Here is a 13,407-nt window from a genome sequence, read left to right on the forward strand (position 1 = left end):
AGTTGGAGGAGCTTGACAAAGACCTTGCCCAGATTAAGGCAGACCAGCCCTCCATGGCCCCTTGGTAAGACCAAAGGGGGACTGAAAGCTTTGAAAATGTGACTAGAAATTTGAACTCTTTGAGTTGTGAATTATCCTCATGTTTGGAATCTCTCTCCCAAAAGTCTCTTTTAAAAGTATCTACAGTATAAGCTATTCCACATATCACTTTCAATCAATTTTAACCAAAGCTGTTTTTCAACCTTAATAATTTCCATGGTGAGCAGTGTGGATCCTGTGTTTTCATCTGACGCCTAGTCTGTGATGAACCCTGTGTCTCTGCTCTGCTCGGGGAGTTGACCTTGTTAATCACAGCTCCTGAAGACACCAGCAGACAAGAAAGTGCAGTGTTGGGCTGTGTATTCACCGATTGAAACAAAGCTGTGAATCTGAGAAATGGAAGGGGGGGGGAACAGTGAATTTGAAAGAATAAAGCTGGTGTGGCGGTTTTTTTGCGCCTTTCCATTGCCTATACAAAAGCAAAACGAGCGATTGAACAAGATCTCTCTTCAGGACTGAAAGAGACTAATGATTAACACGTGCAAGCTAAAGCTGCTATGCTGTAATTGCTGCTAAGTTGTGAATGAGTGAAGGCCGATTATAATTTATGTGTTGACGTAATGAGGCTCTGGATAAGAAAGTATTTATAGATTATATAAACATGACAAATATAATAAGAATAAATAAAAATTATTAAGGTTTAAAACAGCTTTGGTTAAAATTGATTGAAGGTGATATACTGTATGTCGTAAGTAATATTCGGAAGCTATTGATTAAACTACAAGGCCAGATTGTTAGTTTTTATAAATATCCGAGAAAGCCTTCAGATAGGACTTTCCCCCCTCCTAATATTTACTACCTCCCCGTTGAGAAAATGACTAAGAAAGCTGACGAAGGAAGACCAGGAAACCTTTCAAGTGATAGTTTAGATTTGATTGGTCTTTTAGGAAGAGACATTGTGTTCATCTAAGAAAAAAGACTCCTTAAAGTACTTTTGTCGATGCTGAAAGTATGAATCCCCTTGGTGCTAGGCCACAAAGGAAAGGCAAGCAAGCCGAAGGGAGTGCTAAAAGCGGGAGACACGAGGAGTGGTGGCGACTTAAAGTTTAGTTAAAGTAAAAAGTCCTTGGCTCCCAAAAAAATTCAAAATGGTTTTCTAAATATTGTTTCACACAGATTGGCATCCTTGGTAACATTGCTTTTCGGATATCCTGATTACTTACGTCTGTGCACACCAAATTATCTAATGGCATCCAGCAATGCAATCCTTTGTGGAATGCCACGAAGCATACAACCTGAAAAGGCCTGGCCTAGAAAAACACTTAAATTGTCACTACATTCAAGAGCCCTTTGTGAAAAGAAAAGGACCAAACTGGGAAGAAGTGCTAGGAGAGCTTTCAAACCGTTTCTCCCAAGTTCAGTTGTCAGCGGATCTCCAGGAAAGAGGACTTCTTGACAATGCTAGCTTGCCATGCATGCCCTGATCTTGCAAGACGATGGAGCTTCTGTCTCGGGTGCCTCTGCAACCGATAAACATCCTACAGACTCCTTGAAAGGAGAAAATTCTAAACACCTCTTAATTCAGGGCTTTCTGGAGGTCAAAAAGGGTGCACTTAGCCTTGGCGTGATCCATTATGACCATTTCCAGCTTCTCTCCTCCAGCGGGGCCCATTATGCAATGGTTCTGGAGCGCACACATAGCCCACCTGCAGGAAGGAGCCATGTAGCTTGACAATTGCGAAAAGCTGCATCCATCTCGCTTTCCAGTCCTTCAGAGAGTCCGCAATCAGATCTGTGTGTTTGAAGAGCTCCAACTCTAAAACTATCGTAAGATGCAAGCGTACAGCTTTGTGAGCACATGAACCCAGAAGGAAGCCGGGAGGGGGGGGGGGGGGGTTGCTGTGTTAGCTCCAAGTGCTATTTTACCCACCAACTGCTCTTCAATGGCAAGCAGTCTATAAACAATACTTTAAAACACTTTTGAGTGAGATGATAGAGTGAAAGGCTGAGCAGGCATTCATGCTTTGTGGACAACTATCCCAGGTTACAGCCCTTAGACAAACAGAGAGAGAACGTAACATACACTTAATCGACTCCCTTTTTATTTAAACTTTACAGCAAATACACAGTTTCACTATTTTTTTTTTTAATCACCTTTGAAACATTGCATTGGATCCAGATAAATAAAATTATAATTGATTTAAAAAGGGACTAGCTAATTAATAAAAAGGGTGAAGGCAATTTGCAGAAATCATTAAAAAATGGTTTAAACTTGGCATTTCTGAATTACTTATAAGCACCACCAGCGAGAAAAGAGAAGGGATAGTGCTGAAGAAAATACCTGGTAAAACAGTCAGCCAAGCAGAATGATGTGAAAACCCAATAGAATTCCCAGCCAGACAAGTATACTCCCCTGCATCCTCAAAAGTTATATTTCGCAAGCAGAGGACTTCTAGCTCTTTATCCGTTGTGTTAACACCTGCCGTCTAAAAAAAACACACACACATACAGAAAGAAGGGACACAGAGTAAGCCAGATTCCCAGCACACGCAAGAGACACCAAAAGACCCGGAGGCAAAAAAATTCATAAGCAGGCAAAGACATTCAGTGCTTTTTCTCCACATTGGTTTCATTTTCTTTTCACAACCTGTAATAAAAGCAGGGGGGAAAAAAAAAAAAGTTCCCTTCACCAGGCTCTTTACTCTGTCCCACTAATGAAGCGTGCAAGCAAAAGCATCGAGAAGAAAAACTGACCCACAATATGGCATGACTAAAGGTTGGTTAGTACAAAAGAGTGTGAGGATAGGAGGGCAGAGAGGGGAAACAGGAATTCTAAAAAGGACACATTTAGTTAAAAGAGGATATAATCACTTGAAGTTTACTTTTTAGAAGTTTTCCTCCAAGGTAGGAAAAAAAAAATTATGCTCCAGGAAAAACCTTAGACCAAGAGTTAATAAGGTTGAGTGTGAAAATCTGACTGAATTTAGAGGGTATCCTGTTGATTTATTCACACACTCCAGCTCAGGCCTACAATGCTAATGTGATATAAACATGATGTTTGCTTTATAAGGAATTTTGAAAAAAAAATGAGGATTCACACTCCTTGCTTCTCTGCAAGTATTTTTGTGCCAAATTCTGCATAGGATCTCCCAAAATGTGTACCTTCAAAACACAAGGATCATTGCTATGCAAACTGGCATATTTCAAGTCCTGTCAAAATAGTTAAAATATTTTGAATGTTCAAGGGCACTGAGTTTTCAGTCATGCATGCTTTTTCTGCCAGCACTCACTGTAAAGAAAAAAACCCCAGAAGGCACAATGATCTCAAAGCAGGGAGGGTAGGGGGAAGGAGAGGAAAGGATTTTGCAGTCATGCTATTGTGGGAATTTTTCTGTTGCAAATGGTAAAGAAGTTCCAAAGCAAAAAAACAGAGTAGGGAGGGGAGTAGGGAGAGGGGGAAAGCCATTCAGCATCTGTTGGAAAGGGTAATTAAATAAAAAACAAGCAGTTTCTTAAAATGCTAAGCAGGTCCTTCTTGCATTGGCTAGGGCTTTGGGACAGAGTCTGTTGTTTACCTGGTGTTGGTTTGAGAATGTGGAGCCAAAATGGTTTTTCGGCTATGCCTACGAAATTCTTGGCTCTACAGACATATTCTCCTTCATCTTGCTCTGTCACATTGAACAGATTTAGGTTAGCATCTGCTTCAGCGTCTTTACTGATCCAAGACTGCAGGAACAGACAGAAACCTGAACTTCAGTAAAACCGAACAGTATTTGCACAGAACTGCACGTCAGTTCTTTTCTAGGCACCACTTACTGGGGACATGGTCAATGGTGTCCGTTCTCTGGCATCAAAACCCACACCAAAAAGCTCAACTGGGATGCTATATGTTGGCAACAACTGTTCAAATGCTGGTATCACATAGAAGAAGTATTCACTTACCTTGAAACTTCTGATATACCAGAAGGACAGCCCAAAGAGGGACACAGTATAGCTTTTTGGGAAAGTTCACACCACAGGGGACTCTGTCACCATTACATGTCACCATTAAGAGGGTTACATATTTTCAAACAGTGAATTTTATCCTTCTCAGTGCAACTCCTGTCCCTCCCTTTTTTTTTTTTTTTTTTGGGGGGGGGGGAATGGCATGTATCTGAGATACTGTAACTTCACCTTGGTTTTTTAATCACTGCACAGGACGGGCACCTGAGCTGACAGACTGTCAACATTTGTTAATAGCTGTGTAAAACACTTCACTAGATGCCAAGTTATGCCTTAGATCAGCGTTCGCAGCTCAACTCAGCAAATGCTGTTCCAATTATCAGGATTCCAGCATAGGTTCTGGAGACAAAATATAAGCACTGGCGGTCTGAAGCTGCTGCTGACTCGGCTTTTTACAAATTAGCAGTAATGTTTTCCATCATATTGAAGAGACTTCTGCTACTAAAGTAAAAAAAAAAAAAAAAAGGGTGTCTGGTAGTGGTGGTGGGGAGGGAAAGGGCATGCACGAATCAAGTGAGCTAACTTTTAAGCTCTTCCCTCCAGAGCCACCATCAAGGCTCGCTGGTTATTTCTAAACAGATGTTTTTTGTTTCTAGCTCGTACTATGCAGTCTTGTCAGTCACTCAAGACACCCTGCCCAAAACCACGTAAATGGAAACGGCTGCCATAATGTTAGAATGCAACAATCCAGTTGGGGGGTGGAGGAGGAAGCAAGAGAACCGGGCGACAGTTTTCATTCATTTTCTTAAACCTGAAGGGGTTAAAATGAACAAGGCGCCAACCTAAAGCAGAGGGTAGGGAGGGGGGCTGCTCTATTGTTGTTTCTCCATAGAGATTTGCTCTAACTTTCAGTCTGCCTGGGATGATGACAGGGCTGTGTCATTAAAGATCAATGCCACACCCCTGGCTGCAGAATAACGTGGAGTGTGCACAGGTCTTTTGTGTACAGGAATCTCTAAGGAGCATTTGAAATCCTGCCTGGCATGCGGCTTCCATTCCACTCCACATTCTTCTTGAGCCCTCATCTTCCTCAGACCTGGCTTTGTTCCGAGATTAAAAACGGCTTTGGGGCAACACATCCAAAAGGACACTGGGGATTTGTCAAGTGATTTTAAAATGGATTAAGCACTGTTATTAAATCATTAGGACGCTATATTTCACCACTTTTCTTTTTGTTTCTTTATCTCTCTTCCTACAATTAAAAAAAAACCAAAACAGGTGGAATTGATGCTAACAAGTGCTAACACTAGTTTAGGTAGATTAAGCCATAACTATCATAATGGAAGGAATCACTAGATGAACTTTGATCTTCTGTCAATTTCTGAATTCTAATCCTATTAGATCACACAGATGTTTAATATGTATGAGCTAGAAACCTCCACACAATGTACAAGCAGTTGTTTTGGTCCCAGAGATCAGATTCTCTGCCGGTTGTGATAATTTCTTCATAGTTGATATCAGATATAAAAAATAGAATGTCCTGTCTAATCTGTCCAATTGAGATGCATCTACTTTGGATAGACGCGAATGTAAAAACTTTCCATATGCTCAATATAACAATATCCCAAAGCTTTATGTGTCTACTCTTCATCGGTTCTTGTTATAATCTATTTATTACTATATAAACTTATTGAATTCTTATATAAGACTTAGCTCATTTAATCAGCTCTCATGCGCTCATTCAGAGGGGCTCAACGCCAATTACTTTTAAAAGAGAATTCAAAGGAAAATACAGATGACTTAGGGCTCCTTTTACGAAGGTGCGCTAGCGTTTTTAGCGCACGTACCAGATTAGTGTGCGCTAGCCAAAAAACTACTGCCTGCTTAAGAGGAGGCGGTAGCAGCTAGCGCGCTATTCTGCGTGTTAAGGCCCTAACGCGCCTTCGTCAAAGAAGCCCTTAAGTGTATTTTACCCTTTTCAAAAGCAGCTCAATTTTGTCTGAGAAAACACTGGTATATCTTACGGTTGTACCAGTGTTTCTCAGATTTTCCAATAGCCTTTACTAAGGGTAAAACAGTGGGAGATAGATTACAGCATCTTAAATTTGGTCAATTTCGTATTAAAATTTTGGGGAATCACCCTAAGTATGGAAGATGTCAATGGTGTACGTCAATGACAGAAGGGGGATCAATGGGTAGACCCTCAAACTAAGCGGGTGGTTGGAGCATTTACTAATACTATGTGCAAGAACAGAATTGTAATTTTGTAAATTTGTTTATATAGTGCAGATGAGTCATTCAATGAAGATACAAATCTAGGATAGTTACAGAAAATATTTCAGCTCCAATAGTTTCACACTGGATACAAAAAGCACCAGATATAATCATAAAAGTTGGCAAATTATTGTTCAGATGAAATAAGGGTGGGAGTGTGGTAACTTAGAAAATTATTTAAATTATAAGGAACATAGATGGATATATAAACGTAATACAATAGAACCAAATGGTCTTAATGCTGAACTGGAATGGGCTTCGTTGATTTAGAAATATAGAAACATGATAGCAGATAAAGGCCAAATGGCCCATTCAGTCTGCCCATCCACAGTAACCATTATCTCTTCCTCTCTCTAAAAAGATCCCAAGTGCCTATCCCACACTTTCTTGAATGAAGACACAGTTTCTGTCTCCACCACTCTTCCGGAAGATTGTTCCATACATCTACCACCCTTTCTGTAAGAGTATTTCCTTAAATTACTCCTGAACCTATCACCTCTTAACTTCATCCTTTGCTCTCTCATTGCAGAGCTTCCTTTCAAATGAAAGAGACTCGATTCATGCGTATTTACCTCACGTATTTAAACATCTATCATATGTCCCCTCTCCTGCCTTTCCTCCAAAGTATACAGATTGAGATCTTTATGATGAAGACTACGCATCGTTTTAGTAGCCTTCCTCTGGACTGGAGAAGGGGTGGATGTGGTCCCTTTCCACAGAAGTGGAAGTAAGGAAGAAGTAGAGAATTACAGGCCAGTAAGTCTGACTTCTGTGGTAATAATAATAACAACTTTATTTTGTATACCGCCATACCCAGAGAGTTCTAGGCGGTTCACAGCAATTAATAAGATTACACATGAAAATAACGTTGGAATTTACAATTTTTTGGAATGTACATGTCGTTGAAGTTAACAGGAATTTAACGAGATGAAGTCGATATAAAATACCATCAGTAGGAATATACAAGGAGAATATAAGGAGTATGGTACAAGGAGAATACAAGGAATATGCAAGGAATATACTGGGAATATAGTACATGGAATATACATGAGTGACCGGGAAGTTAATAGGTTTGGAGGGGACCTAGGGGGGGGAAGGTGGGGGTTCAAATGTATTGAAGGGAGTAGAAGTCGCGAGAGGGAGTGTTAGGGATTCTGTCTGTGGAATAAGTGAGTTTTGAGTTTTTTTCTGAAGTCCAGGTAAGTGGGGGCGTCAAGTATAATTTGGGCAAGCCATGAGTTTATTTTGGCCGCCTGGAAGGAGAAGGTTTTGTCAACGAATCGTTTGAGAGGGCATAGTTTTAGGGAGGGGAAGGCGAATAGATGAATTCTGCGAGAGTTCTTATTGTTGTAATTTAATTTAAAGTGGGGGATGAGGTAGCTTGGGGATAGACCAAACACCGTTTTGAAGCTGAGGCATGCGAACTTGAACAGTACTCTGGATTCAAATGGCAGCCAGTGCAGTTTATGGTAGAAAGGGGTGATATGTTCCCATTTGTTTAGGCCAAATATAAGGCGGACAGCAGTGTTCTGAATCAGTTTTAGTCTCCTGGTGGTTTTCTTCATGGCGCCTAGGTAAATGATATTGCAATAATCGAGGATGCTGAGAATAGAAGATTGTACTAACAGTCGGAATGAGTTGTCATCAAAGTATTTTTTTATGGTGCGGAGTTTCCAGAGCACCGATAAGCATTTCCTGACGGTAAGATCAGTGTGCTTTTCAAGGGAAAGGTGTTTGTCTAGGGTGACTCCTAGTATTTTTAGGGTTTGTTCTAGGGGGAAGTTCGATCCATTCACTTGGATTGAGGTACCACTTGGATTGTGGTAGGCAAATTAATGGAAACACTTTTAAAACAGAGAATGGTGAAGTTTCTGGAATCCGGATTACAGGATTAGAGGCAATATGGATTCACTAGAGGCAGGTCTTGTCAGACAAATCTGATCATGAGTTTTATTATTGGTGGGGAGATATCAGCTGGTTAGGTTCAAACATATTAAGGAGAACAAATGATGCCATCTTGCCTGAAAAGAGTGGAGGCTAGATGGCGGTTATGCAGATCTGATAAAGGTAGATTAAGATAGGATAGTTTTAAGAGGTAAAATAATTTTAAACAATGGGGAAGAATTGATGAATTGTTATGTGCCTTGCAGGGGTTGTTCTGGAAAAAGCAATGGGCGAAAAATATTGACCAGGAACCTCCCCTGAGTGAACGCATGAAAACTGATTAAATGAGTCAAGTCTTATATATAAGAATCAATAAGTTTAAAGTAAGATTATAACAAAAACTGATGAAGAGTTGACACACAAAGCTTTGGGCAATGAGAAAGTTGAGCCCAGAATGGCTGAGGTTGCTGAAGATTTGGAAAATTGATATTAATACTTGTGGAATATTGATTGGTATTATACTGAGTTTATATTTCCTGCAAGTTTAAAATAAATTTTTGCCAACCTGGAGAGTTGGAAACTTTCCATATGCAACACCAATCCAACTCTCTCCTAGGTATTATCTGACTCCTTGATCTTTTTAACTCTCCTTTCCATCTATTATAGAGATGGCCTCTCTCTGTGGATAGGACATTTCAGGTCTTACCATCTTTAAGTTTGATTTCCACAAGACCAATAATTAAGTCAGCCACCATTCTCTTTATAGGTCTTGTTAGCAAGTTTAGTACTAATCCCTGTGGCCACAGATTATTTGATTCAATGAAAAAAGTCTTTACTATGACGCTAAGTTTGAGCTTTTGTGCTGTGTTCTGCAAATGACATTTTGAAAGCTCTTTGGACAAAGCTAATCTTGGTCAAAAAGAAGGTATCACAACCTGATGAGAATGCAAAGTTCTTTATATGAAGACATCTGGACCAAACAAATCACAGGTTAAGGGTGTCTACTCTGTACAACTAGGTGTTGCAGAAAAGTGATGGCTGTCTATAACTAGGAATTTAGTTCATGGGTGGAGATGAACCTGTGGCTATAGAAAGAAGGAAGATCATTTTTGCATTTCAGAAGGGAAGATAGCAGTTCAGAATACTAACTTTCAGCACTGTGACATAAGGTGTGCCGTCTGGTCCATTCTTGCTTCCGTTCACCTCCACGTGCTTCAGCCACTGGATGTGGGGCTGGGCATCGCTAAACACTTTGCAGTGGAACTCCACGTCACTTCCTACCACAGCCGTCTGGTTGGCGGGTAACCCAGCTTGGAGTATAGGCCTGTGAGGTGACCTTTCTGAAAGGCAAAAGCATTAAAAGAAACAAAAATTAGAATTTACTGAATACATAAATGTTTGCTTTGACTGAAGGAGGGTATTAAAGATTGTTATGCAAGCTAAGTTCCATAAAGAAATAAACTCACCAAGAACATCAAGCTGATATGTCTGCCTAATGCTTCCATATTTGTTTTCTACTACACAGGTGTAATTTCCACGGTCTGAAGGAACCACACTCTCCATCACTAGGCTCCACTGTTGATGCCTTAACTGGAAGAGGGAACAAATTTTTTTTAAAAAAAGGCCTTTTTCAGACCAACATTCAACACAAGAGGATGAGCAAACAGCAGAGTGTAACCAGACCTCCTGACATGAATCATTTATTTGCACTTGGTATCTGAACATATTCTGATATTTTATGTAGGAGTAAATGCAATATTCTCTCCTAAAACACTGCTGAATTTCAACCGCTGTACCACAACATTGAGTGATGAGACACAAACACAGAGCATTCAGTTGTTCATAGCCCTGTTACTGCATCTCCTTACTTATGACTACTAGTTCTATGAGTATTTTTCCAAGTCTCAGATGTCACAAAATCAGCTGGGAGGTCATTTAACTAGAGGAGCATGCCAAGGAGATTTGCAAACATTTTGTGCCAATAATTTTCTTCTTCAGTATAGAAATTTGCACATGGATGCGACAATATTCTTGTGGTGAACTTCTGTGTGATAAGTATGAATAGAAAATAGAGGCATATCCCCCCCCCTCCCGAAACAAGCTAAGAGATGGTTAGCTGGTAGCTACAGACACTAACCAATGACAGCAGATTTCAAAATACTCTGAAATTACAATCTGCTATGATTTTACTAATATTTGAAATGAACTGACATCTCTCATGGAAACATAAATGGGAAGTTTTATAGTTGTACCAAATATTCGCATTTGATTCGGCCCTGAATACACTATTCATAGTCAGCCAAATAGTGACTTGAATTCAAATATGAATAATCTGGGTCTCTGCTGGGCTAAACCCCACTGAAATAAATCCTCAGATTTCATAACATAGTAAATGACAGCAGATACAGAACTGAATGGTCCCATCCAATCTGCCCTTTAACTACATGTTGTCTTGGATCTTGTAACCCATTAGGATGCTAGGAAATTCTCTATCATATCTTTCAGCAATGCTTCCATTATTTTTCCAATAACCAAAGTGAAGCTTACTGGCCTGTAGATTTCCACTTCATCTTTGCAACCATTTTTGTGAAGAGGGACCACATCCACTCTTCTCCAATTCCACAGAACCTCTCCAGGGATTTATTGAACAAATCTTTAAGTGGACACGCCAGAACCTCTCTGAACTCCCTCAAAATCCTGGAATGGATCCCGTCTGGTCCCATGGTTTTGTCTACCTTCAATTTTTCAAGTTGTTTATAAACACTTTCTTCCATGAACGATGTTCTCATATGTAACTCTGCTAGCCAATCGCGGTCCTTCTGTTCTGTGTTCATGAAAGAAAATCTTGGAGAAGTATTTGTTTAGAACGTTTGCTTTTTCCTCATCACTCTCCACATAGCAGTTCCTCATCACTCTCTACATAGCTTCTTTCAGTCTTGCAATTCTATTTCTTGTCTTCCTTCTTTCACTAATATACCTGAAAAAAATTTTTTGTCTTTTTTTTACATTTCCAGCCATTTGCTGTTCCGCTTTTGCCAGACGTATTCCGCTCTTGGCTTCTTTCAGTTTTGTCCAGTATTCCATTCTGTGCTCCTCCTTCTTGAGTTTTTAAAAATATTTCACGAATGCCAAATCTTTTGCCTTTATTTTCTCTGCCACTTGTTTGGAAATCCATATCTTTTTTCTTTTTCTCTTGTTTTTATTTATATTCCTTGCATAAAGGATCATCTTTCTTTAGGTACTCCCCTATTTTACTCAAATCTGCACGTTTGAAATCCAGAACTTTGAGTTTTGTATGGCTACCTTCCATTTTGGTTGTTATACCAAACCAAACTGTTTTATGATTGATACTGCCCAGGTGGGCTCCCACTCAAACATTACAGACACTTTTCCTATTTGTGAGCACCAGATCCAGTATTGCTTTTCCCTTGTTGGCTCCATCACAATTTGTCTGAGCACAACCCCTTAAAGAGCATCCACTATCTGTCAACTTTTTTACGATTCCACAGACAGAACTTTCCACTCCATATCCAGCAGGTTGAAATCATCCAGCAACTGCACCTCTCCTTTCTTTCCCAATTTTTGGATATCTGCAACAAGATCTTTATCAATTTGCTGTGAGACAATACCCAAGTAGATAGAAGTTCGATCTTCTCTCTTCAAAGTGATTCATATTCCTTCTTCTTTTCCCCAGGCCCCGTGCATTTCAGGTCGTTTGGATATTGGTCTTTACATAGAGAGCTACTCCTTCACCTTTCGACCATCTCTGTCCTCCCTAAAAAGATTATAGCTCAGTACGTTTGTCCCAATCCAAATCACTGAACCATGGCTCTGTGATAGCAACAATATCCAAGTCTGCCTCTAACATCAGGGCTTGCAAATCATGATTTTTGTTGCTTAGACTGCGAGCGTTTGTAGTCATTGCTGTACAGCTAACTACCTTTCCGTGGCAATTTCATTTTTTGTATAGTTTTTTTTAGTTTAGTCTCACTTGTTGCCTTGCTATGAAGTATATTACTAATATTGTTGTCTACATTGCTATCTTTACTACCGTCGCATCTCGTCCTGCATACATATGCCACCCCCACCTTCTAGTTTAAATGTCTAGAAACATTGCCTGAACTTCTCAGCAAGGATTCTTTTTCCTGCCATTGTAAGATGCAGCCCATCATTACAACATAGTCTAATGTTTTTCCATGTATTTCTCCATCCTCCTATGTACCTAAAGTCTTCTTGATGACACCAGGCTTTGAGCCACCTATTGAAGTTCTCAGTATTTAGTACGCTTTCCTCTTCTTTTCCTTATGTAGGCAACCCAAAAAAGCTAGTCTTTACAAAAGATTTTAACTCCTCCCCCAGCTCCTGAAAATCTTTCAAGTGGAGTATTGCTGGCTAGGTTATTTGTTCCCAAATGGATAACATCAGTTTTAGAATTCTTAGTTTCTTCCTTAATTATAGTCAGTGTTTGTTTGTCATGTTGCTTCTTTTATTATTTATATTAAAGATCAATGTCCATTATCTGTATTTGGTATTTGAATTCAGAATATTTATCGTTATTGGTATTCAGTACAGCTCATGAGTACAGAGGGCATTAGAAGAGCATATAAACTATGGGTAAGTGCGTGTTCTATCTGTGGCGCCCATCTGAAGAAAAGGGGAAGAACATTTAAAAAATCAATTCGGGGAGGTATTAAAAAGGATCTTCTAGAGGGGGGGTCAGGAGACTAGAGTTTCTCAAAAATTACATGTGTTCTATAATGCACCGATTAGGGCTTCTGACCCTGGCTGTTTATAAATTGTAAATCTAGGTACTTTTTACTTGAAATAGTTGCTTACTGGCACAGTATTTTCATAGTGCAGAGTACAGTGGAATGCCGATTATCTGAATGTCCAATTATCCAGATTGCTCCGCGTGTGTCAGTTTATATTTGAGTCCCATGGGAATCGCTCCTGCCCCAGCTTGCTGTTAGACCACCAGGGAAACAAGGTAGGCCTGGGGTCTTTCCGGGGAGGGAGGGAGGGGGAATGATGCCTTTTCTTGTTGGGGGGGATGCCGATGATATATATGTCATAAGAATTATTATTAAAAACAAAAAAAATTAATGTCCAGTCATCCAGATTTTTGATTATCCGGACTGCTCTCTACCGAGGTTAGTCCAGATAATCGGCATTCTACTGCACTTCTATGTGCATTTTTTGGTTGGTGCTCCCAAAATGTTTAAAAGAATTACACAAAAAGGAATGATCTCTGTTTGTCTATCTCTCTGT

General features: G+C 39.9%; 1 protein-coding gene across 7 annotated transcripts in view; it reads right to left on the reverse strand.

The window, feature by feature from the left end:
* Positions 1-13,407, reverse strand: part of FGFR3 (fibroblast growth factor receptor 3) — a 135,630-nt gene that overhangs the window by 45,304 nt on the left and 76,919 nt on the right. For 4 of the 7 annotated variants that reach the window (XM_033951068.1, XM_033951031.1, XM_033951021.1 and 1 more), the window contains 3 exons: positions 9,606-9,729; positions 9,289-9,479; positions 3,615-3,765 (listed from right to left, as the gene is read on the reverse strand). In XM_033951068.1, coding sequence (XP_033806959.1) covers positions 3,615-3,765; positions 9,289-9,479; positions 9,606-9,729 — 466 coding nt within the window. Of the gene's footprint in view, positions 1-2,380; positions 2,526-3,614; positions 3,766-9,288; positions 9,480-9,605; positions 9,730-13,407 lie in introns of all 7 variants that reach the window. The other 3 variants (XM_033951059.1, XM_033951050.1, XM_033951040.1) reach the window with 1 other exon arrangement.

Source organism: Geotrypetes seraphini, chromosome 1 (genome assembly GCF_902459505.1).
Source record: "Geotrypetes seraphini chromosome 1, aGeoSer1.1, whole genome shotgun sequence".
Classification (NCBI taxonomy): Eukaryota; Metazoa; Chordata; class Amphibia; order Gymnophiona; family Dermophiidae; genus Geotrypetes; species Geotrypetes seraphini.